General features: G+C 39.0%; 1 protein-coding gene across 3 annotated transcripts in view; it reads left to right on the forward strand.

Moving 5' to 3' along the window:
- ripor2 (RHO family interacting cell polarization regulator 2) overlaps positions 1 to 26,977 on the forward strand; it is a 68,090-nt gene that overhangs the window by 15,899 nt on the left and 25,214 nt on the right. For all 3 annotated transcript variants that reach the window (XM_036566332.1, XM_036566334.1, XM_036566333.1), the window contains exons 2-6: positions 20,894 to 21,014; positions 24,293 to 24,451; positions 25,777 to 25,855; positions 26,103 to 26,126; positions 26,387 to 26,440. In XM_036566332.1, coding sequence (XP_036422225.1) covers positions 20,894 to 21,014; positions 24,293 to 24,451; positions 25,777 to 25,855; positions 26,103 to 26,126; positions 26,387 to 26,440 — 437 coding nt within the window. The remainder of the gene's footprint in view (positions 1 to 20,893; positions 21,015 to 24,292; positions 24,452 to 25,776; positions 25,856 to 26,102; positions 26,127 to 26,386; positions 26,441 to 26,977) is intronic.

The following is a 26,977-nucleotide window of genomic DNA, read 5'->3' on the forward strand; positions in this document are numbered from 1 at the left end:
TAGCGAGAGACCTGACAGAGGCAAAGTAGCTGTGTTTGGCCATGTTTTTCTTTTCGAAATGTCGATTTCATTACTTTATTTTGCTGTGAAGAATTAGCATGAACTCAGCTTTCGCTTTTATTAGCGCTGTTTTTCTCCTCGCTCTTTCGTTTCAGTCCTTCCAGGGGGGTTTGGTTAGTTTGGTCACACGGGTTCTTCTCCATCCCTTCCTCCTCTCTCAGAATCTGAGAAACGCTTTGAGGGGGAGTTAGTGAGACCCCTCAGTATAAAGACGCGACCACCTTTTGTATTCAAGACGCACAAACATTACAGTGTTACAGTAGAGACAATACATATTGGAGCAGAGACTTTGTGGTTTTAAGCTATATAGTAGAGGTGGGTGATATGGCAAAATGTCATATCACGATACTTTAAGAAGTTTTTTTTACGGTACACGATATGTCACAATATTTTTTTTTCTGACGTCTGATATGTTACAACAAACAAAGTAAGCTCACATTAAAAAAAAGAAACTATTAAAACCTATGAATTCACCTATTAGCATTCAACAATTTTCACACTACACTAAATCCAGTTAAACGGGACAAATGATGCTCTCTTTGTAATCAAGCATGCAGTTGTTAAGTTGTTTTTAAATATTGATGATATTCACAATACAATCAGAAAAGCATATTGTGGCATATTATGATTTTCATTGATGATAAATATTGTCGCATCACCCAGCTCTACTATATAGTGTGTTTCAGAGTAGATAGGATGTTAGATACACCATAAACTTAACATAATTTGCTCTTTGTTAAATTTACTGGAATTAATCTATTGAATAGAAGATTAAAAGAAGGTTTTTGTTAAGTTGTAAGAAAAATTCACTCGGCACATTTTTTGATTTATAAATTGACAAATTACTCATTGTAAGTGTTTCTCTGAGTGCCGGACAGTTTCAAACACAGGCGAGCTGCATGTGAAGTTAGTGTCTCTGTATGTCTGGGTGCTTTGTATAATCACAGAGATTACAGTGATTCTGTGGAGAGCTATAGCTCCTACTGTATTTGTGTTTTTGTTGTTAAAAAAACAAGTTGTGGTTGGAAGAGAGAACGTGTATCGAGGTTGGTTTGGTTTGATTCTGCAGAGTTGTGTGATGCGTTTGCTTGTTATTGGTGTGCTCCGTTTCCCAGAGAGGTTTACCTCTGAAAGATATTTGATGGGAAGTGTTTGGACAGTAGGGTATGGAGAGGAGATGCCAAGGCCTAAAGCTGCCAACATGTTCACTGACAGAGACAGATTACTTTTACCCAGAGCTCTGTTTTTCAGTTCCTCTTTCCTTTTTTTTTCTGTATGAGACTCCCTCTTCTTTTTCTCCTCTTCTCCCATTTCCCCATCTTGTACTCTTGCTTTTGATTTTCCTTTCTCTTGTCTCATCTACTTTGTTGGGCAGTCCAATGTGATGTACCTCTCATTAGATCAAATTTTGTCAGCTGTTCTCTGTTTGACATTTCTGAGCAAAAATTCAGAGGTTAGTCACTCTGATGAAGATCTGCTGAGCCAGTGGGTAGGAATGAATGGAGTCAGGCGGTATTCTGTTTGTTGTTTCAGTGCAGTACAACTTTTGGTACAATGTGGCATTTATGGGCGCTGACATCATTCTCTAGATAAGAGTTAAATCACTTGTTGAGGTAGTGAATGAGCTAATTTGGCATTGTATACTGTCTGATTTGTGCTTAAAATCAGTGTTGACGGCAGAGCGCAGTGAAACCTGAGGCTGTGTGTGTCCCAGTGGGAAGAATAATCGATTCTTAGATGCAATGAGATTCTCTCTTGAAAGATTTTGCATTGATGCCCAAACATTTTACACAGGCCTATGCATCAGTGTTTGTTGAAAAACCATACAAAGCATTTTTGATAAAAAGATCAAAAAGATCAGATAAAAATGCAGTTGAACTGTTTAGTTTTTTTTAGTTTAAACCTGTTAGACTGTGAAATATAAAATGTGTCCCTTAGGAATGTAAATCAACTGATCAACCATTAACTGACAAATAAACCAGTGCTATCCTTTGGAGAAATGCAATATTTTTTTTCCCTAAACAACCGTGTCTATTTGAATAGGTGGGTTTGTCATTTAAGTCGAGGAACATTTTGAATTTGAAGGTAGTGGTATTTGGGTCTAATTTTTGAAAAGACAATAGCTTACCTACAACAACGTATCATATAAAAACCAAACATTCTCAAGTGATAAGACAACTGTGTTGTTCACGGTCTGTGAGAGAAAGTGTGATGCATGGCGGTGTAAGGAAATCACACATGGGTGTGTAAAACCATAGAGAAGGATGTGGTAGAGGAGAAGGCTTTCTAGAACTACTGTGATACACTGAGGCAAAGCCAGCCCCGGTTATGGCATTTATGCCCATTTTAATTTGGGCTGGTAATGAGTAATATCAGTATAGAACTTCAGAATATAGAACCTTCAGTAGCGCATTCTTATATATTCCAGTCATTTCATCAGTTTTTAATTTTTTTGTCAGATGCTCAAGAATAGTTTCAGCCTCTCAGCCTCTTCAGCCTCTTTGAACAAAGTTTTTTTATGTATGGTTTTGGGCTGTTTATCCCATGTACATTCTTATGACTAGCCCCATCTTATCAGTGTGGCTATCCACGGTCCATACAAGGAACATTTCTTTATATTTTGGTGCAATAATACAGCATTCAGTTGATAAGTGTCTGTACATTAAGTATTTTACAGTGGCTCGGCCAATCAGATTCAGAACAAAATTAGTTTGATGATTGATATTTTGATAGGGTGTGTCCTTGATTTGAGACTTGCCGTTTAATCGCCTGCTGATCGTTGGTTAATGGTTAAAAAATGGAACCCTTGTAGGCCTACAGACATGTGCCCCATGTGTAGGCTATGTTCATGTTCAACCAAGCTGAGAGTGTTTGTGAGTGTGGATAATAATGAGAAAAAAATCATATAGTAGGCTATAAAACTCAAAAACTCAAGATATAAAGACATAAAGAATCCTTTTGTAATCACAGTTTTGCACTATGAGTTGAAGCCAAATCAAACTGTGAAGTGCCTAGAGATTCACCTTAGAGTATTCACCATTCTCAACTTTCTTTTGAAATGTATGTCCTGAGTTTTCACAGCTGATGGTCATTGAGCTGGGCATGTCTTACTCATGGTGGTCAGCAATGCTCTTGCAGTACAGGCCCTCAGCCTTTAGTGATCCTGCCATGTGGGCTTGTGTCCATATGTTCCATATACAACTTTCACCCACATTCAGTCACAGTGAGCCAAGGTAAGGTTTTTTTCTTTTTTTCTATTAAACAGCACCGCACAGCTGTGTCCTGTGTGCTTTAAAATGGGGAGTGGGAGAGTGATTTATGACAGAGTAGTGTCAGGGTTATCTGTGTTGAAGCTGCCTCAGTGTCTCTGCTGCACTTGTCTGGACAAATCCCAGTCGGAAAGCCCGGCCCTGAGGGTGTGAGGAGGGGTATTTCAGGAGAGATAGAGGCAGGGGAAAAGTGGGGGTGGGGAAAAAGATAGAGATCTGGGATTTCCTGGAAGAGAGAGAGAAAAGGTTGAAAGAACACATCAGGTTTTTTTGTAGTGAACTCTCCTGTGGTCATTATTGGTGCTTGGTGGTTTGTTCGACGTCACCGCCAGAAATGCCAAATTAAATAATCTCAGTGGATTACAGGTCAGTGTTGTGTTGTGTTACTGTGTTGCTGTAGTGTCAGACACTGTAGAACACAGGATCAGCTATGGTTTTGTCTGCCTGTTAAAGCAAATCTCACAGCACTTTATGTTGTTCTGTTGTGTTGTTTGGATCACTGACTTGTATGCCTGCTTGTTGAATGATGAGTTATGAATCATTAGAGTGGTTTATTAATGCATGTGTGGGTTTCCTTGAGACAACTTCCATAGATAGCACATGCCCTGCTACTTCATAGCTGAGATTAAATAGTGAGATTACTGCCTTTTAATGCTTCTAATGTGAGCATGTTTTTTGTTTTCTACATTTAAAAAAATACTGTCAAAAGCTGCTTTATTTAAATTGTTTATATTCTTCATCCACTTACATGACCATTTTCCAGCCTCTCTTTAGCTCTATATATATATATATCGAAATTATCTTTGTTTTGGTTGGCTCCCCTGTGTTGTGCCTCATTTAAAAAGCAGCCTGGCCTGAAACAGTCCTTATAACTTCAGCTTGACTGGGTGGGGTTAAACTGCTGTAGGCTGAATAGGTGGATGTCGTTGCTGTTGGAAGAAAACCTTGTAACTTTACAGGAGAAGGAAAAAACCTTCCTAACTTTTTTAATGCATGTTAATGTAATAAGATATTCTTCCAAGTAATTTTGAACAATTTCTATTGTTTCATTTGTCATGAAATTTTGACGCTCTGTAAAGGGCAGCTGGCGCTTTCAAATTATATCAAAAGAAGAAAAACAACAAAAATGAAGATATGGATGGTATATGTAAATATGTTGGTTTTTGTGACACCACAGAAACAGTGAATTCAACACAAACTGTTTTCTCAGTATAATTTCCATATATGGTTGATTGGGAATGAACGGTATGTTTTGAAACTTTAAATATGTTCTGCATCATTGGGTTTAATGTGATATGGGCACTTTAATGTTTCACATACTATGCTGCACTAAATCTAGTTTAACTGGCCACAAATCGTTTGCTTTAGCTGTAAAGAGATCAGAAGTGCCTTTGTATGTAAAATTTCATGATCGGTACAGCAAGTACAATGGACTGTTCTGGACACTGACATCATTTTGTTGGCTGTAGATAAGAGTTAAACCACTCCTCAGTGTTTTGAAATAGCTCATTTTTCATTGTTTACAATTATTTAGTGTCTTGTGTCTGTTTAAAATCAGTGATTAATGCAGAACTCAGTGAGACCTGGGCTGGACAAGGCTAAACACTTACTTTGAGGATTGTCACTGTGTTACTGTAGTGATTAGAGGGCTGGTGTTGGGATGAGAATGAATTAACCCTGATGGTATCTTCTTATTTTTCCTTTCTCACTGGGCAGATGATCTCTGTTTACAGCAGCACTGCTCAGTGGGAGGGGGTGCTCCATAATCCCCCTGACTAACAGTCCGTTTAGATGCTGTGAAGACCCTTCTAGTGTCCCCTATACCTTTGCCCCCACTGCTGCACTCATAGACCCTCAGTAGGAAACATTTATAGTGCTTATCTCTCAGACGTAATCTGATAAGCTGGGTGTTTATTTTTCCCATCTGTGGTTTAACAGCAGTGAATAGCTGTACATGAAGCTGATTGGTTCATTGAATTTCTGTCTGAAACCCTATTGGTTGAAAGATGAAATTGAGATGATGTTGTCAAGTTCAACATCTTTATGTGACTGATGAATTTTCTATTGACGCCTGCCTACTGTGATGCGTAATCTGCTTTAAAAGGCACATTTGCCATGATGGCATTTAAGGAGACATTGTGCTGTGCCCCTCTGGGGGAATGTGATGCACAGCTGTAGTAGAACAGCTGGAGAGGGATGGGGAGCGCACTGAACTCCATAGGCCATGCAATGAACAATGACTGGGACACCACATACTTTGCTTCCTGAAATGACCTGAAATAGAAAGTAACACACTAAACTTGCTTAGTTTTAACTTTTTGTTCCGTCTTTTAATGGAATGGTATGCTTTACACTAAGACTATGATGCTCCCTGAAGTTACAGTGTCAGATTTGAATTCACTTTTTTTATGTAAAGTACTGTTATCTGTGTAATGCATAACATTCAGAAATGTGCACTTGTGAGCTTATTCAGTTATTCTGTTTTTCTAATGCTTCTGCACATTGTTCATTTTGTCAACAATTCTATATATATATATATATATATAAGTAGCTGGTAGAAATGCATGATTAGAATCATTACAATCATATTGGTATCTGTAATATTAGCTTAAAAAACAGCATCAGACAGATGTTTAGATTTGACCAATATTTCAAACTGACTTAACCTTTTTGCATCAAAAGGACAGAATGTTTCATGACATTGGGCAAGTGTGCTGAAATGTCTGAGAGTTATTTATTTTGGTACATTTGTAACCCTACAGATATAAGTGTTACAATTCTTTTTAGTAGTGGATGATATACTGGTTGAAGTTCTGTAAGTTCTGTCATAGCAGTTACCCTGGTAAGTCACAAATAAAAGCAGATAACAGAACCTACAAACAGTGCGTACCACGCTAACATTTTTGCATTTAGCTAAATGGCAGAGTTCTGGATGTTTGTCATATTTCTGATTATGCTGAATGCAGCAGACCTTTGATCGCCTCCCACTTTGTAGTCCATCCGTGAAGTAGTCCACGTAACTTTTGAGGCAGCAGATATGAAAGAATGGCCAGTTTCTTCTTGTACCACCTGAGAAGCCACCTAACGTGGTTGGCTGCATCAGACAACAGTGCTGTCTTGGGGCCTTGTCCATGCAACAAGCTGTGGAACAGCTGGCATTGAAGTGTGAGTGACTCTAATATTTTCCAAAGTTTATCTATATATTGTTCAGTTGTATTATTACTATGTGGCACAAGAAAAATATTTTAAATTTCTTTTAGTTGTTAAAAATATTTCTTATTAAAAAGTGGACATCCCATAATAATAATAAGATAATTTTAATATATAAAATAAATTTCCCACAAGGCTAATCAATGTGGTTTTAGCCCCAGTTTTTAACTTTTACCTGCATAGTTAATGCAGTTAATTTCCTGCACTTCAAAGCAGGAAGCATTGCTTGCACCATGAACCATAAGGGGGGCTTATGTATGTGGCATGGTTCAGATGGTTCAGTGCTGAGCGAATAGGGCTTATTAACCCAGCTCTGAATTCAGTCAAACCCAATTCGAGTCAAACTGGGCTCAGTGGCTTGACAAATAATCATTTGCATTGCGAGCCTACTGAAATATGGAAATGCAGATCAAGTGTTGGATTCAAAAAGCGAGCAGAGGATTTAAGGACAACTGTTCCTCGGAGCGTTTTTAGCTTCTGCAGCAGGCATCTGGGGCTGAGTGTAGCTTCACTTCTTTCTTCATTTGACGTTCGCTCGCTCTTTCTCTAGCTATTTCTTTCTCTAGGCCTAGTTCTTGTCACTGAGCCAGTTGACACTGAATTATCCTCTGTAAGCCGGTGGTTTTGTGATTTCCTGCACTGAACAAAGGTGAAGTAGAGCGCCTGACCCCAGGCTAACACTCTAGGAGAATGAGCGTGAATATAAATTGAGAGAATTACGTAGAACTTCATCAAAAGCTTCAGGCTTTTCCATCTCATTACGGCCGCTGAGGTGGGCGGAGTTTTTAGAGGTGTGTGTAGTTCAGATGGTCTCAACAGCTGCGTTTGCTGTGTTTTCCCACTGCCTCACACACCCTGCATGCAGGAATGTCGACCCCCACACACATGCCGCTCTTTCCAGTGCGTTCTAAAAATATTGGTCTTCCACATTATGCCCAGTGCCAAGCCAGCAGCTACATGTTATGCACGTCATCTCTGGTCTCTGTCACATATGGATCCGTGCCCCACTTTAAACCCATCGTCCTCCAGCATGTTTCTCACAGAACACACAGATCCCAGTTTTCCTCTTGAAAATATAACATGCTAGGTCTTTCTGGAATGCTCTGTCCACCATCCTGCAGTACAAAGAGGAAATGTAGCTTTGCAGTTTTAGTTGACATTGCGTTATGACCAAATTTGGGTATCCGAGGGTCAGCTTTGTCTTGTGAGGGGGAAAAAAATATTTTCTGTTTTCAAGGTCAAGAATAAATTTGTCATCAATACAAGTGCATGTACAGAAGTTCTTCCAGGGCCTTGGTGCAACACGCACACATGGCCTGTGTTTACAGGGACACGTGGTGGAAATGAACAGGCCATACACAGTGCAATTAAACAAGACGGTGCAGTGCTAATTCGAGGCCGATCAGTTGGCTGATAATATTGAACTGAATGTCGACAATCCAATGGGTTGATTATTATTAGTAAAAATATCACTCAGAATTCCCGACTGTTTTGATAGGGCAAAACCTTAAAAGGGGAATCCAATAACAATCTCTCCCTCTTTAACTGTGTGACATCAGTAAAGGCTAAGCAGGTAAATCTAAAATACAAAGCACCATCGTTGTTAAAATTACAAACTTGTAAAATGTATCTAAACATAACCTTTGGCATGACAATGATGTTATAACACGCATTAATGAATGAAACTAATGGAAACATAAGATAAACTAGAGGTAATTGACAGAAACTGCAAGGAAAGCTCCACCCCAAGCGCTACAATATTTGTTATTTAAAAGAGTTTCTGCTGTTTATTTGACAGTCATATCTATCAATATAGCAATGTGATCATGCATTTACTTACCCTTCTTGCCGAGGTACCATGTTTACTGAGCTGTGGCGCATAGGCGGAGCTAGAAATAGTGCAGACCGTTGATTGGTAAAACGTTACCACCACAGATATGCCACACGGCGTCACTGAAGTCAGACAGCTGCCATTTCTCTAAAATGCTTGCTAGCCAGAATCACTGTCTGACTGTTCACATAAAACCAAATGCTGAGTAAATAACTTTAAGGTCCTTTATTGTTGCTGAAGTTTGTATTTACTAATATCACAAGCGTTGTGTGAGAAATCATGTAACTACCACACAACCTTAAAAAACGTGCCTGTTTTTACAGGTATTGCGAAGTGATGGGAAACAGACACAGGTACTCATCCAGGATACAGATATTTCTGGATTTGGATTAGTACTATGTTGAATTTGAATTGGTACTGTATTGTCTAGTGGAGAAACAGTGAAAAACACAACAGTGCACTGCTAGGCTCAAAGCCCAACAATACAACACAATACAATAAACAAGACAGTATGAGACAGAAAATTGTATAAAAATGTATTAGAAAACAAAGTGTGAAAACAGCAGCAATTACAAAATCCATACTCAGACCAAGGCCTTTGAATTACCCTGATATGTGTTTATGGTCTTGCAAAGTACAATATCTGCGTTTTAGGGTCGTAAGCCAAATTCAATGTCATGGTCGATGTAGAGAAACACTTAATAATTGACTGATATGTGTGTAGTATTCAGTTTTATTTTTGGGGCTGAACAACAACAGAACTTTGAAGCTTTTTTTTATGTTTCACTGTTGGCATAGTTACTGCTCTTTGCCTTTGTTTAACTGTGTAACTGGATTAAACCTGCTGTGTCTGCCTTGACCACAGTGAAAGTGCTGGAGTGAGTGGGTTTAGGGAGCACGGCTAGACTATAAAGGTTATCATTTCGTGGCATTTTAATAATGAACAGTCAGCCACGTCCCCTTCAGCTCACTGGCATTTCCAACATGCTCAGACTTCTACAAAGTCCTTGCATGTTTTTAAGAGTGTGACATTATATATCCCACACACCCCAGCCTTGCATACCCCATCTCTCTCTCTCTCTCTCTCTCTCTCTGGGTCTGTCGCTCTTTCTCACTCAGTGGGTTCAGTTATGGTGGCAATAGGAAGTGGCATGACATTTAACCACTCATATCAGCAGCTTACACTCACCCTTAGATAACATTGTAGTGGTTGGCTTTGTACGGTCTCTCGCTGAGCTTTGAAGCAAACATGTTTCCATGATGGCCAGATTTGAATGGCATGGTCAAAATACACGTACTGTAGGTTTTGGTTAATGTGTACAAACACATAAATGTGTTAACATTTATGTGTTTGTAACTAGGGATGCACAATGACATCAGAATCGTTTTGGTTTTGGCAGATATTTGCCTAAAAATAAAATATTGACATTGATTTGACTGATATTTCAAGCCTATATTTGATGATGTGTTCATTGTACTCTGGAACAGCAGAATGTTTAGGCAACGCTTGTCTACTGTGCTAAAATATTTTTATTCATGCATTTGCAACCCTCTAGAAATGGTGTTACAAATGTACAATGTGTAATGTTACAATATGTTACATTTTTCTATAATGCTCATCAAAGTAGATTAAGGTAATCTCTACATCTGTATTGGGATCGGCAGCTATTTACATGAAAAATATCGGATATCGACATTGGCCCCCAGTTCCCACATCGGTGCATCCCTGTTTGTAATTTTTAATCCAACACAAATACGCACTATAGTCTTGCACCTGAACACCCCCAGCGAAGACCGTTTAATGGTCACAGTTTGTCCTTGTCTGTCCAGGTGTAGATGTAGCTTTAACTGCTAATGTTTCCAGATTCTGGGCCACAGAGCATGACTCCCACACCTATGGTTCATGTACTGGACATCTCCATGTCAGAGTAATGGGACCACACATCTCCTTCTGTTTCTCATACACTGTTAGAAATAAAGGTTCTGTGCAGGTACATTTTTCGTTCCTTAAGGTACAAACATTTACATTTACATTTACATCATTTAGCAGACGCTCTTATCCAGAGCGACTTACAAAAAGTGCTTTGTCTATCCAGAGAAAGAATCTTCGCTAGCTACCAATAGGTTAGAGAGAAAGCCAGTCCTAAGATCAGATACTGCTAGAATCAGAAGGTCATTGACACCTAGTGAAAAAGGGACAGAATTAAACACAGAACAGTGCAATACAATACATAAGTGCTGTACAATACATTACAATCAATACTTAATTTAGTGCTCATTTAAGTGCTGTATTAACAGGTGTGTCTTCAGTCTGCGTTTGAAGATAGCGAGAGGCTCTGCTGTACGGACAGCCAGTGGGAGTTCGTTCCACCACCTGGGTGCCAGCACAGAGAACAGTCTAGATGCTTGCCTTCCACGCGCCTTGAAGGATGGCGGGTCAAGCCGAGCTATACTCGAAGCTCGAAGGGCTCGTGGTACAGTTCGAGATTTGACCATTGCCATCAAGTAGGGAGGGGCTGGTCCATTTTTGCCTTTGTAGGCAAGCGTAAGGGTTTTAAATCTGATGCGTGCAGCTACAGGAAGCCAGTGAAGGGAGCACAGCAGTGGGGTGACGTGGCTGAACTTTGGGAGATTGAAGATGAGTCTTGCTGCTGCATTCTGGATGAGTTGCAGAGGCCTGATGGCCTGCATTGGAAGACCAGCCAAGAGCGAGTTGTAAATGTACCCTCAAAGGTTCAACAGTGGTTTTAAGGTCCAATTGTGTACCTTAAATAAGTCCCCCCCCAATGGAAAAGTATGTATTTCTACCTTTTTATAAGCTAAAGTTTTAAAACAGAACAATAAAATAAAAAGCCTGGAGACGAGACGGGGTGTGTGGAGTCAATACAACTTATAAAATATGATTTCAGTGGGTTATGGTACTATTATGTTGTTGGACTAAAGGTACTGAGATGTTCCCTTGAGGGTACCACCCCACTGACAGTTTTGTGCCTTTTTTTCTGAGCGTGTACAAAGATCATATGTAGACATTTGACATACTAATGCTAGATGTTCTGTTTCATGTTGGATGTTAAGGAAGTGTTATATTTGCATGTGTTGGTTTTGCATGTGTGCTGTAAAGCAGTGGTTCTCAAACTGGGTCCTCAGGGTCCCCCAGATGGTCCACATTTTTGCTGTGTTTGATCTCACAACATTGGGATAGAGCTAAAATGTGGATTGTCTGGGGTGCCCTGATGAGAGCCACTGCTGTAAAGGGACTGGATTGGGGTGTGTTGTAACTGGGCACATTGTTTTGAAACTCAAATGCTTAAAGTTTTAGGAATGTGAGGACATGTGAATGTGACAGCTGACCCATATTTTGTTATTTAGTGTTGGAAATAATTTAGTATGGGTAGTTCCAAGCCAAGTAATGGGGAAGATCTTAAGCTTATGTTGACCTCTGAAAAGGATGGCAAGATGAGCCTACAAAAATATGATCAAATTATGATGAAATTACACAGAAACAGCATTTTCCCACATTTGATGTGTGTTATTACCAGCATTTTAGCCTGTTGGCTTCTGTCAAGTCTAAATTTGATAATTTTTCTTTACTGTAGTGCTTTGCAGTTTCTTCGCATCATACAAAAATAGCCTAAGGAAGTATTTGTGGTCTACTCTTATTGAAGTGCCTATAGATGTTACAATTATCTTTTTAGGGATACACGATAATATTGGAATGATATTGGTATCAGATAAAGCAGATAAATGCTTAAGAAAATTATTGGCATCGGACAGATGTTTAGATTTGACCAACATTTCAAACTGATGCCTTTATTACTACAGCCCGAACGAGCTCATATTGGCCGGTTTGAGCTAGTTGCAGATGATAGTTAAAAAAGAAACTGAGAGGCAGAAGACAGATCCTTCAGCCATGTTATGAGTGTTGTTGATGGATAGTTTGTCCATCACTTACATTCCTCAGGTGAAAGAATGTAACTGCTCTACCATTTAAGGTGGAATGGGAAAATTTGAGCATGAAGCTGACCAATAGGAACCCAGCTTCAGCCTTGTGCCTAAATGAAGCTATGGTAAAGATATCTGTGACTCAAGTGTCTGTAGTTACAGTTGGTGCATTAGAAAATACTAAAGGGATACATAAATTAACATGAGATAAACAAGTATCTAACATGACTCAGTTGCCAAACTAAGTTATCTAGCTTCTCTTTCAAACGTGTAGTGTGTGTTGTAATGGCACCATTTTGTTAGAGCACAGAGCGCCCTGATATGCTGTGAGGTGTTATTCATGTCTCACAAAGGATTTTTGGTGTAGTTGCAATTTTTTTTAACTGCATTATGTCATGTTATCTTGGTGAGCGCTCTTAAAGAACTACACACATTTGTTCATGTATTTCTGAAGAAAAAAAGAATATCAGCCGATATATCAGATATCATATATCAGATTTTTAAATCCTCAAATATCGAAATCGGTATCGGCCTCAAAAATCCTATATCGGTCAGGCTCTATTTATTTTGTTCCAGAAGAGTGGAATGTTTAGACTAAGATTACACTAAGTTACTATGCTAACATTTCAACATTTTATTAGTTTTAATGTGTTGCCATACAGAAATAACTGTGTTTTGTAAGAATTTGGTTCCAATTTCTATATTTTGCAACTTATCACATCGGCAGATGTACATCAAAACAATTAGATATCGGCATTGGCCCAGAATTCTCATATCATTGCATCCCTGGACATTTTGTTGCACAATTAGAGTTTACACTACGGACAGTGTATATATTTTAATGCATTTCTATACTCATTTCAAGGAGCTAGAGCTGTAAGGCCCAAAAATCTCCACTCTCACATGACTGTGCTGGTCAATGAAGTTAAAGGCCATTACAAACCTCAAATTCACTTTTGGCCACTTTCAAACTGTTGTGTTTTGTGACCATGCAGCAGAATGTCTGAATATGCCCAGAAGGGAATGCTTAATGCTCTGCAATGTCACGTTGCCCAATTAACTGGTATGTGTGTCCTTTTTCTTTCCTAAATATAACATGTCCAGCTGTATTGGCAAAGGCTTGCACTTATGTGCAGCAGATCTCCCCTGAGCACAGCTCAGTGACTGTTCATAAGACCTATTGTGTCTTGTATTTGGGCACCCATGGTGTTAATTGTTTGATTCTCTCTACTGTTGTTGTGCACTCTGTATGCGTTTTTACTCGAATAAGCAGAATAAGGTCTTGCACCATTCAAAACAAAACTTCTTAGTGTTGGCTATGAACTTACACAGAGTTCCAGTTCAGCTCTTATTTTTGCTGTTAGTGCCAGGCCGCCCCCCCCCCATACTTACAGCTCTCTGCTGTACTGTACAGTCTGGTATAAAGGTGGGTGATATTGCAAAAAACATATCACAACACCTGAAGACATGAAGATTTGTATCATGATATTTAGTATGATGAAGGTTTGGTGAGTTGGAATAGACAAAAAAGCACTAGTGTTCAGTACCGCATTTCTAAAATACTATCAAGAACTATGACACTGATTTTTATTCAGTGTTATACACACTGCACTAAATCTAAATAAACAGGACTAATTATGCTCTCTTTTAAATAACATTTAGTTAATCAGTGTTCGTTAAGTATTGCTGATGTCTACATCTACTTAGAAAAGCATAATGTGATGTAATTTGTCACAATAATAAAAAATCATATGTTCACACCTAGTCTGGTGTATCAGATTTCTCAGACATGCAGTAGAATCAAAGCTTTATTAAAAAGTACCTTCTCTACTGAAACTTTGTTTATTATGCTTTTAGGTCAATGCTGGCCTTATGCATCTGAGAAAAAGAATGCAAATGATCTGCATATAATTAAACAGCTTTGGCAAAAATAACCGAAACCTCCGTTCAGGCCTGTGTAACCTGTGTTGGGCTTCCAGTTTCCAAAGCTTGTGCAATCGCATAAAGAGAATCTTTTCAGGGCAGAAATGAAATCTGGGTGCTTACTGTTATTATGTCTACCCCACAGATTTAGTTCTGCTCTATCATGTCCCTGCTGTTTTGCAGCTTCTCTTTTCGTTGGTCAGCAGGTCAGTAGCGACAGCCAAAGATTACAGCCCACTCTCGCTATCCCTGATCAGTACTGCAGCCAACAGATTCTACTGCTGAAAACTAGAATAGAACAGTTTGCTTGCAAGAGCTGTCACTATTGATTATATTAATAATGGAGTATTGTATAAAAACAGTAAAAGAAAGTCTTTCAAAGACTCTATAATACTTATAAATCATATAAAAGATGATGTGGCAAAAATGCATGTAAATTAGTGTGTCTATTATGCTCTGTTTCTTACTGTTTTCAAAGGGCCTATTTAACTGAAAATCAAATTTCCCTCCCAGAACTTTATGTAGTTTGGAAACATTGTTGAAGTTTCAAAACATACCATTCTCTTTCTAGTGCATATGTCCATGTATGTAAGTTAAGCCGCAAGAACAGGCCACTTTAAATTTGCTGTTTTTGTGATGTCACACAACCCAAAGCATTTACATATATCTTCCTATTAAGCCTAGAGCAGTTTTGCCCCACGTGTTCACCTTGAAGTTATAAGGAATGTATCAGCCTGGACTGCTTTTTGAATGAAGCACAATACAGGACAGCCAGTCAGTGCAGATTCCATATGCGTCTTGAAGGCACAATAACAAAAACAAACTATTTAATTTCAAGAGATAAAAAGGCCATTTTGTAGTGAATAATTACTATTTTTGGTATATACACCCACCCAAATATATTAAGCAGACTTCAAAGACAAAAATAAAATACAAGAGACACATATGATATGGCCTCTTTAAAATATACATCATCATAAAAAATAAATGGCAACTATTACTGCAGATTTGTTAAGAAGGTACATTTAAGTTATTTTTTAAATCGAGTTTAATCAATTAATTATGACAGTCATAGTGCATCTACTTCCACTTCACCCATTTGAAATGGCATGGTGGGACAGTGGTGAGGTCACCGCATTGTGCTGGCCAGTGCGGAGATAGCAGAGATGAGAGATGAAACACAAAGAGCAGCCTTAGAGGCCCAGAGCTAAAGAACCCTCCTACCTAGCACAGCCTGTAGTAGAGCCAGGCAGTGGACAACAGAGCCTCAGAGCTGAATGGAGTTGGAGGCGATGGGCTCTGCACAGAGGCCATAATAGCAAAGTTGTTTTACTCCACATGCTCTGTATTGTGTTCTGTTGCTATGGGGAACATCGTTTATGCAAGCATCAGGGTTTAGACTGCTGTTAACACACTGTGGGCTGAGTTCAACGCTCTTCACAGATACGCACCACAGCGGTCACTGAGTTCCTGTACCCACGTTTGGGCGGGGTGGGGGGCAGGGTGCATGCATGTAAAGCTTTTGCGAGCTCATGCTGAGAAGAAGTAAATCTGCATGTTTATAAATTGAAATAGGGAACTTCTCTAAACCCTTCTACCCAGTTCCAGCCGGCAGATGATAGCTTCCTGTTTTTTGACTCTTGCTTCTTGTCAAGGTCTCTTCCTTACGTTTTTTTGGTCACTCACACTTTTGACTTTCTCACCAAGGTTTAATTTCCAACCATGAAGTAAAATTAATTGTACTGAGCTGAATGGAAGGATGTAAGACTGATGCTTGCTTTCCTAGAAAATCTGAGGTTTCCAATACAAAAGTAGAATGCAAGAGGCAATTTCAGTATCTGGTAATGTATGTTACAAGATTCTGGTTTGCATGATGTGATCTGCTTCCACTTTTCTCTTATATCTTGGTGTTTGTGTATGTGTGGTGTGGTGGGGTGGAGTGCGTGCTAAGTTATTCAGGCTGTTGAATTCATGCTTCTTATGTGAGGTGATGGATGGACAGAGGGCAAATCTCACATATACAAGCGGGACAAAATACCACATTGTGATATATATATATATATATATATATATATATATATATATATATATATATATATATATATATATATGTATATAGTATATATGTATATATATTACCTGGATTAGTACTAAGGAGAAATATAACATTTATTTCTGTCAGATTACAAATGTACGTGTCTGTTCAATGCTGCTAATTTTTTTAATACTGATATGATTCTAATATCACCATGACCATGCATCCCCACGTCTTATAGTTGCAACACCTTCAAATTATATTAGTAACACACAGGTGAACACTTGACATCATTTTGCATTATTTTGGTTTAATTTTTTTATGTTTGTCAGATCATAGTGTTGGGCAATATATCTGATCTGGATGTAAATTTATTTTTGGATGGTTCAGTTTGTCAAAATACAAACAAAAATAAATCATTTTTAAAAGATAAATTTTCTTTCTACAAATCTGTTTCCTACCTGGTTAACTTGTAAGGTTTATATAGGTAAGGTTTTCTTTGGTGTAATTGTAAGAAAAGCAGTAAAAACAGCCCAATCAAAGCAAGAAATGTCACAGTTGTGTTACTTCTCATTATGGCTACACAGAAAAAAACGTGAATTCATTGACTTTATTATTGCAAACCTAAATATCACCGATAATGAAGGTTTATGGCCGATTTCTTTACAGCCACTCATATTTATATTTTTTTATCTAATTTTTTTAAAAAGCGGATATTTTGTGGAGTAAATGAAGATATTAACATTAGCGATATCACACTTTTGAGTGCTTATTAGCCAAAATTGCAACAGAAATATCTTAAACTGACACTTTTTATATTCATAAATGAAAACGAAGTTGCCTATTTATGTGCATTTAGATATAGCAGCATGTAAATATAGCATGAATGAACTTAATTGACCCATGTAATTTCACGTCACAAAGGATAGTAGATCAGCAAAATAAAAAATAAATAAATTGGCCAATTGCTTGTTTGGAGCAAAAATTTTGATAGGCTGATTTTGATCATGCACCCCTCATCTCTTCTATTTGCCCAATGCTATCAAGTTTTGTGAATGTCTTGATTGCTCAAAACTCGTCTGGAAGTGTTTTAATGTGGTGATTGTCCCCTGCTTTGGGACCCCCTCACACCCTCAACATGCCTCATGCATATGGACCTGATAATAAAACATTTAGTGAATCCCTCTCACTATTGGCAAAGAACATTCTGTCTGCTCATCTCTTCTTTCTCTTTCCCTTGCCCTGTCTTCAGAGGGGGCTTTGACCCCTGTGCCAGGCCACTGTAGTCTGAATGCTGATGAGCGTTGTGCCCAGAGAGCAGGGGATGACGTATTCCTCCTTAGCTGTGTTTTCAGGGATGATTTTGAGCTGAGATGGGCAGGCCTCAGTGGAGAGAGTGGCACCTCCATTCAGCGGCTATCCAAGCATGCACTGGGGGCCTAACTGCAGCTTTGTCCTCTTGAAACGCATGAGGAGTTGGAAAGTGGGACATTAATTGTGCTGAAAGAAGCAACAGATTCCTTAGCAAAGGGTCTCAGTTGGTTTTAGAAGAATGCTGTGTGGTATGATGTGACCATGCACTAAGGAACTGTAGTAGAGCATCAGTAAACCCTGGATACATTAAATAATGACCATCAGTTAATTGATTCTATAGCACAGTTCTTTGCTTGGTAGACTGTTCGTTATGTAACAGCATGTGGTCTTGGATGTATGTTTATACAGAATAATATATGTCTTGTGCAAAACAAATGAGGTGGAAAGAATGTGTAGTCTAAAATGAGTTATCTGAAGTTTAGCCTTCAGTCTGGGGGTCTGTCTAATGAACACTGACCTTCTAGTCCAGTCCATTGAGCAGGCTTTCAGTAACTGTAGAATAATAGCAGACGTTTTTGTTCCCCATAATGCGAATAATGGGTAACATTTTCTGTCTTAATACACCATAATCACTTGGAAATGGCCTGAGATTTCCTTAATTCTCCCATATCCCAGTGTCTTGAAAATGTAGTCTCTCACAACTGTCAAGCATTTAGTACTGTTTGTAAAGATACTATTTTAAGCTACTATTTTAGGACAGAGTTCAGTTCCAGACATCTACAGTATAGCTTTGTATTTATTTTAGGAGTTCTTATTTGAAAAGCAATGGTCTGATTAGTCAAAATGCAGCATTCAGAATGGTCTTCACTGAAGTCTTATCTATAAATAACCCATTTTGGGTCAAAAGAGAGACTTTTGTCTTCCTTTTGCAAAACAAGATCCTGTCTTTCTGATAGAACCGTGTTGCTTTTATGTTGCTCTTTTTGAACAGTGACATATCCATTGCACTGTTCTCCGTCTGGAGACCCAGGCGGCGTGTATGGTTACGCTCAGCTTGTTCTCCAGTACTCAGCACCGACTGAGCTCAACACAACTGCAAGAACCTCATCTCCACCACAACATACCCTACAGATAGGGACAAAACCAGAATGCTAGTTTTGCTGGAATGCATGACTCCAACAGTAAAGTTTGGTGAAGGAGGGTTAATGGTCTGGGACTGTTTAGCAGGGTTGTGCTCAGTCCCTTAGTTCCATTGAAGCATAATGTTAATGCTACAGTATATAAAGTTATTTTTTTACAATTATATTCTTCAGAATTTGTGGCAAAAGTTTGGGGAAGCCCTTTTCCTGTTCCAGCATGACTGTGCCGCTGTGCACAAAGTGAGATCCATAAAGACATGATTTGAAGAGTGTATGGAGGAACTCCAGTGGCCTGCACAGGACCCTGACCTCAACCCCACTAAACACTTTTGGAATGATCTGGAACGTCGATTGCAAGCCAGGCCTTCTTGTCTAACATCAATGCCTGACCTCACACATGCTCTTTTGACTGAATGAGCACAAATTCCAGAGGACGCACTCCAAAATCTTGTAGAAAACCTTCCTAGATGAGTGGAGGATGTTATAAAGGGGCAAACTCCATATTCATGCCCATGGTTTTGGAATAGGATGTCCAACAAGCTCTTATAGATTTAATGGTCAGGTGTCCACATACCTTTGGCCATATAGTGTATGTTTTCTAAATAGAAACATCATTTTCTAAATATAAACACCAGAATTTGTGAGTGTAATCTAGTGTCCATTTGTCCGTGTGACACCCGTGAACGTGAAGTGAACATTGTGTCACATTAACAAGTTTGCATGACCTCAACGAGTGCCTGGAAACCATTTGAGAGAGTTTTGTAGATGTATTCATGGAAACTATTCGAGTGACCATTGACATCTGCTGCTGGTTAGCAATGTTAGCCTTGTAGCTGCAGCACTAAACTAAAGAATCAAAATTTGAACACCAAGCATGTCTTGGCTGATCGACTACATCTAAAATGACTAAAATTGTGTGCATTAGATTTTTCGCAGAACCGTTCCATTAAGGGTCTAAAACAAGACATTGCTTTACATAATATACATATATGGGCCTTGTAAATCTAAGACCTTGCAATTGTTCTATTTAATTATGATTCTTTAGAACACAATTCAGTGCATCATAAAATATCACATTTGTACACAATTCAGTTAGATTAATTTGGTATGGTATGGAATTATTTTTAAACATGCATGAAATTCACAGATGTAAGGAAAACAGAGAATAACAATATGCAAAGCTTTTTTATAAATTCCAGTCTAAAATCTGTGTAGTGGCATCTCCCCCTTCATTGCATCACATTATTGCACCCCGATGCTTAGTGATAGTGACTGAACTCTGTGACCCGCCTTTTCTTTCATGCTGTGTATCTTTGTGTAATAGATGTACATCGTTTCTACAGAAACAGCAACAATGAGAAAACCCCACATTGAATGGTTTGTGCTCAGAGACTAGCGTGCATGTCCACGGTAATACTCATAAACAGCGTAACCCATATTTGACTGTGGCCTATATCTGAGGCTGGTTAGTAGGGCTGAGAGCTACAGGCCATGCTGATGCAGTGTCAGAGCGAGTGAGTGTGTCTCGTACTCCCTCTCGCATCGCTGAACTTTCCAGCCTCGTTGCCTCCCAGTCAGGAGCTTGCTACCACTGTCATCATCCTGCTGTGCTGTGATGCAATGGATGAGGTAACAGCCTACAACCAGAGCAGCCATCGTAACAAATTTGTTGTCTGAAGGTGATTTAAATTCAGCTTTCTTTGTGTTGCTGAATTTAATTGAAATGAGTAATGTTAAAGGAGTACAGTCTGCAAACTGGCTCTTTTTGCCTGCATTTTCACTGTCACTTTAGCTGAAGTGGGCTCAGGTGGCATTAAGCCTTTTCTAGGAACCTTTCAATGCGCACCGTATGGGGCCCTCTTTCTCCGCGCTGCTATTTTCCGCCTGCATTTGCACAGGGGATTAAATGACTCATCTCTTGCTTTTCACTGCGTTTAAATGGGATTTTGGCATGCGTTCAGTGACAGCCAAAGTTGGCCAGATTCCAGAGTCTTAGTAACGACTATAATGTATTTGAAATCTTCCATCTAATTATCGATTTACATTTATTCCTGTCAGAGGCATTCCACTGTAGTTCAGAATTGACGTTATGGTAACTCACTATTATACACTACTTTTACCTGTAGCAGAGACCTTCCTCTCATCCATCATCCTTTGTGCCTCCCTACAGGAGTGTCTTCCCGCTTCCCAGAGATCATGGCAGCAGGCACCCACTCTCCTGGAGGGCCCAATGGAATCATCCGCAGCCAGTCGTTCGCAGGCTTCAGTACCTTGCAGGAGAGACGCTCACGGTGAGGACACCTGCCTGTCACAAGCACTAACAACTACACAGATAATCCATACAACATACAGTCACCACAAGCCAGTGGAATTCAGTTAACCTATCCATGCTGCCCTTTTGAAGCCAGTGTTATGAAGTTAGGCAAGCTTTATAGACCATTAGCAGAATCCCATTCAACCTGATGAGAAATTTTAACACCCAGCTCAGTTTTTTTTAAGAATGTAATAATAATGTGGCATTAATTTAGAATGCTATTTATGCTATTTGCTCACAAACGTACTGTTATTTTTTCTTATTATTCTTTACACAAAACTTGGCAATGCTACTTCTTCTACATTTTTTGAGCTAGAACCATGAAACTCTGCAAGATCATAGACGCTATATCTGAATAGGTTGCATATGCTTCTTTAACTGATTTGATGTATAGTGTCTATACAGAGTTCAAACACAATCCACTCCATAGAAGTGAACGGGAGGTTGCTTAACATCCGTTATATAGTGCTTATTCCACTACTACTTTGTAGCCAAATGTTTTTGGACACTCCTCTTATATCACCATCATACAAGTAAGCTAGCAACAAATATTCTAGCAGCCACCTGGGATACCATAACAATGGCCTAGCAACACCTTAGGAACCACCTGGGATAGCAAAGCCATGGCTTTGCAGCCCACTGGGATGACATAGCAACCACCTAACAGTACCTGTGCAGCCACTTAAAATAACATAGCAATGGCCTAGCAACATTTTAGTGACGCAACGGCCAAGCAATGCCCTAACAAGAAGCTGAAATACCATAGCAGCTACCTGGAATTACTATTTAAACCCAGTAAAGTTACCAAAAAAAAAATCAACAGTGTTCTGCAACTGCTCCAAAGTGTTATTAGCTGGCTTTGTTAAGCCAACTTAAATTTTGTTTACAATCTCTCCCTTTCTAGTTTAGCCTGCAGTAAATTGACATGATGGCAAATATATCATATTTTCCATCCTGACTAGTTTTGAAGCAAAATAGTCCAGCTCAGTAGTGTAGCAAACTGGAAATGTAACTTGATGTTGTTTGTCTAAACTAGAGGTCTGCTCAGGCATAAAACTCAACCTGTACACATGACTGAGTTAGGCCTGTCTGATACTAAACATGGAACCTGAAACTGGCCCGAACCCCGTTACATGCGCTAACAAAGATGTGTTATAGCAGATCCGGTTTTAAGGCGTTACTAAAGACTTAGGTTGATCAACAGAAAATGTCATGCTGGGATAAACTGGTATTTTACCCAGCTAATACACTAACAGTATTTATTGTCAGTATACTTTTGTGGGATTACTGATTGTACCTGGCAGAGAACAGCATCCGACCTCCTGATCAACTTTTAGCCCTTCTGTGCTAAAGTTCCTCTCGCTACTGCTGATACTGTAGAAGTGCGTAACACACTTCAGGCGAACTTAACAAGCAAGAAGAATGATCTGCTGTGACTTTCCATCAGCCCAGCACATCCTTCTTATCACTGCGACTGATGTAATGTTGAATTTCATTCCTCGTTATGTTCAGAGGCATGTTCACCCACTTCTCAAACTCTGGAAAGAGCGCAAAAGAAACAACATATGTGAGAATGTGCGAAACTTATGTAGGCACAAGCGCATAGTGAAAACAAATCTAGTGCAAAAAAAATATATCACTCATTAGAAAACAAACTTGAGCCTGACCCAAGCCCGATATCGAATGTGAAAAATCTGTCAGAACCCGGCCTGAAACCCAATGATTTGTTGGACCCTGTCAGGTACTGGTCAGGTAACAGACCTCTAATCTAACTCATTCATTAGGTACATTGAGATTTTTGCCAATGTTCTGTTCAGCTTGTCCAACTTTTGCAACAGGTTTTACCAACAAATGCATTTTTTGGCAGATCAAGGATAGGTCACCTCCATTCAATTCAACTTTGTCATTGCACCAGAACAGCTTGTTCTCACTGATGCAACATGCATGGTACACAGGCTAATACAGAAGTGTAGGACAAGACAGTGTAGAACGATAATAAAGAGCTAGACTGTTACAGGGGAAGGTATTTGGGAACTAATAATTCTTTATCCTTTTTTTAATGAAACTGTTGCCTCTATTACAGTATATGTTGGAGATGACGTTCAGTGAGAGCTATAAAATGCTTTCCGAACTACAGATTTTAACCCACTTTTCTAAACTTTCTGTGTGTATGAATAGGGTGTCAGGAGATTAAATCACAGAATAGTGCATAATGTGGAGGTCTATTATAATCTGATGATAAGGGAGAGACTATGAGTGTAGTGATGACTTCAGAGTGCTCTCTTATCTTAACGTGACATAGTGTAGTACGTGTGCATGTGTGACCCTTAGGCAACAGTGTGTGCTCATTCACCACACTGGCCTAGATTCAATGCAGTGGAACTTCCAACAGTGTGTGTGTGTGTGTGAGCGTGTGAGTTACACATTGAGACATGTCAAGCAGTGAAACTGACTACCTAGATAGTCTTACATCTTAGGAATGCAGCAGTTTATTATGTGGTGAATCACTGTTGTTGCAGAAGGAGGCTAATATGCACTCAGCTGCTTTACTCTGTGGTTTGAGTTTCAGATGTTTAGAACATTAATACAACTGTAGAGCCCCTTTCCTTGAGTGTCAGTTGTGTGATTTAGAGCACTCCTGTAAGCAGGTAGCTGTGCATAACTGGTTATTCATATAGGGCTGGTTTCACAGGCATGGATTAAGCCTGGTCTTGGACTAATTTGCAGTGGCAATGGTCCATCACCTTGGAAATGCATTGCAGTTTAGGTCTAGGCTTAATCTGGATCTGGGAAACTGGTCCATAAAGGATTAACGATTTAGCACCTTGAGATTTTCACCTAAATAAAAGGTGCATTATAAATAAAATGCATTATTATTATTATTATTATTATTATTATTATTACTATTAATCTCTGGAAATTCTGTTGTTTTTATCATTTTGTAAAACAATTTAGGTGTAATTACTCAATTGTATGATTACTTGCATACTTATGCAAGGAATTACATTTACATTTGAGTCTATAGGTCAGATGTGTTGTTTTTGTTTTGCTGTCAACAAAGCCTCATTTTTGTTTTCACTGAGCTGTAAGTGAGAAATGGTTAAAACAAAACATGCTTTTATTTTCACTGGCGATAAACTAGGGCTTTGTGATCCACTCTTCCCTGAAGCGAATCATAAGTGTCGGTCCAGTTGCACTGAAACCCACAATGGAGGTCATTTGTGATTGTGAATGTGTACTCTTGTGTGTTTCCAGGTGTAACTCGTTCATGGGGAACTCAGCAGTGCAGAAGAAGCCCGTCTCCAAGCCCAAGAAACCCCATCTGTCTGGGCACAAGTCCAGTAGCAGCAGCTCACATGAGCCACAGCCCAAGAGAGTGGAGGAGGTGTATGGAGCACTGAAACAGGGCCTGGAGTGAGTGCAACCCAGATTCAAGTCTTCCAATCAGTACTATACAGTAATACAGTATTTGCTCTTCAAATAAAGGGGGGCATGGTTAACGTCATTGTCCGTGTTTTGTTAGTCCTGGTGGTCAAGTACCCCAACACTGGGCATGTTCTCTCACCTACTTAACTCATTTGTTAATTAATGACCCCTTTATGAGCTTAATATGGGTATGTTAGAGCTGTGCAGCGGTACTTCAGGACCACAACTGAGCACTGATCTGTGTCATTGTCGCACAGATTATCAGGGTGTTTAAAAAAGTGAGATTTCCCATAGTTAACCATTAACTTAAATCAAAGTCAAAATGTAAAAAAGAAAAAGGCAAAAAAAGTAAAGTAAAAAAAAATGGTCAAAAAACTGTCAAAAATGTAAAAAAAATGTCACTAAAGGGCACTGTTTGTTCATAAGGCCTTTCATGACAACTGACATAACTTTATATATTTTTAGAAAAGCTTCAAAATTGACTAAAGCAGCTTTTATGGCAGCTGTTGCTTGTTGGAAGACTCTGTAAATGCTAATGTAGGTTCATGTCAGTTGTTGTAAAAGGCTTACGTATGCATCATGTTGCCATACGAACGCCGCCCCAGATTAAAGTGTTGCCAGAAAAACTCTAATTGTTGAAGAACCTTAACATAATGATGAGGTTCCTTACGTTTTAGTTCCTTAAGTTTTTTCATACTCTCCCATCTCATTGACAAAATGGTTCCTTAAACAGAGACATTATACAAGACCAGAAGACAGTTTACTGGTTGCAATATGAATGGGGCAGCATGTATGGCTCAGCATGGCGTCCGTAAGTCTCGTCCTTCGCTAAAAAGACCCATTCGGCTTGATGTTAGAAGTACAAACTGGAAAAAGGCACCCTCATTGTTGAGATGTTGATGAAAAAATCTCATAATTTCATCCAAACACAACAAATGAGATGGAGTCAGATTTTAATCGGAAGTTTTTAATCCAGTGTTTACCTGGCTCTCCATTTCAGGTTTGTATTCAAGTCGATAGGAGCCTGGTCATGTATGAGGAAATAATTGCCTGAAGGCTATTGCTAAGATTGCTGCAGAGTAGACAGACTTTGCTGTAAATTCTTTTAGTCAACTGAAAGGATCTTTTAAGGAACAAAAATGTATTCAGTAGAAGAAGAAGAAGTAAGGGACATCTCATTTGGACAGTCCTCACTTTTGGTTTAAATTATCCATCTTCACTGAAGCACTGCTTTGTGAAATAACCTCCTTTCACTGAGTGCCATGGCTCATTGTTCACAGCGTTGCCTCTGCTCTCTGTTCTCTCTGCATCAGTGAGTATCTGGAAGTGCACCAGGTGGAGCTGGACAAACTCACATCTCTCATGAAGGATATGAAGAGGAACTCGAGACTGGTGAGACAGAGCGTGACCACCCTTCTCTGAGTTAATGTTCTTGTCTTCCAGGAGCATGTTCAGACTTTGATTAATGGCTCGAAATGCTGTACAAATGTCGTGTCATCATGAAGAGTTACTTAATTGTCATTGTCTGATTATTGGAGCAAAGTCAGTGTTTTGCATGAGTTAATGCTTCTGTTGGAGAGGTTACAGTGCACTGATGATCTGTGTGTGTGTGTGTGTGTGTGTGTGTGTTTGTCCTCAGGGAGTGCTCTACGATCTTGACAAGGTGAGTAAGAGGAGGTTAATCATAAACACTTTTCTAAACTTCTCTAAATGTAGGGATTACAAAATGTAAATAGTTCAGAAATGCAAGAGTAAGATGAAGCAAAAAATGAGCAGCTTTGCAGAGATGATATGCAGGTGCAGCCTGTTATTTCAACACAGTGAATTGCCACAGGTGTTTGCCTTTGGGGAAAAAATGTTTGACTTTGACCCAGTTTGATCCTTGTGTGACTGCTTATACTCTCTTTGGTTTTGTTCTTGCAGCAAATTAAGACTATTGAGAGATATATGCGACGGCTAGAGTTTCACATTAGTAAGGTAAGTAATGATGTAATCATGTTATAGACTACTCTTGTAATATTTTATTAAGCACAGATGAACTGTGCCCATGGTCCAGTATTTAGTAGTGTTTATCAGTGTTTTAATATTACATTGATTGGCTCTTGATTGCCTAACAGGATGCAGGGGATAAGGTGGTGCTCATGTTTTTACATACAGACAAAAAAAACACACACTCACCTTTACTGGAGAATTATCCCACAAATATGTGATTGTTTCATTGTTTATGTAGTTCTTTAATTATCTTTATCCCCTTTTGAACTGTCCCAGAGTGAGTGCAAATCATGTATTAAATATGTAGTTTATAGATTTTCATTTTGATTCATGTTAGAGTTCTTCTCAGTCAGGATTTATCATATCAAATTTAATCTTTCTGGTTAAAATGATATATACAGTACTGTGCAAATCACATACTACTTTTAATTTGATTCATTTTCAGTCAGAACAGCAAGTAAAAAAAAGTTATTCATGTTTCAGTGTCAGGGGAAAAAGCAGAAAACTTGTACTGAACAAAAC

This window comes from Colossoma macropomum, unplaced genomic scaffold, assembly GCF_904425465.1.
Source record: "Colossoma macropomum unplaced genomic scaffold, Colossoma_macropomum, whole genome shotgun sequence".
Classification (NCBI taxonomy): domain Eukaryota; kingdom Metazoa; phylum Chordata; class Actinopteri; order Characiformes; family Serrasalmidae; genus Colossoma; species Colossoma macropomum.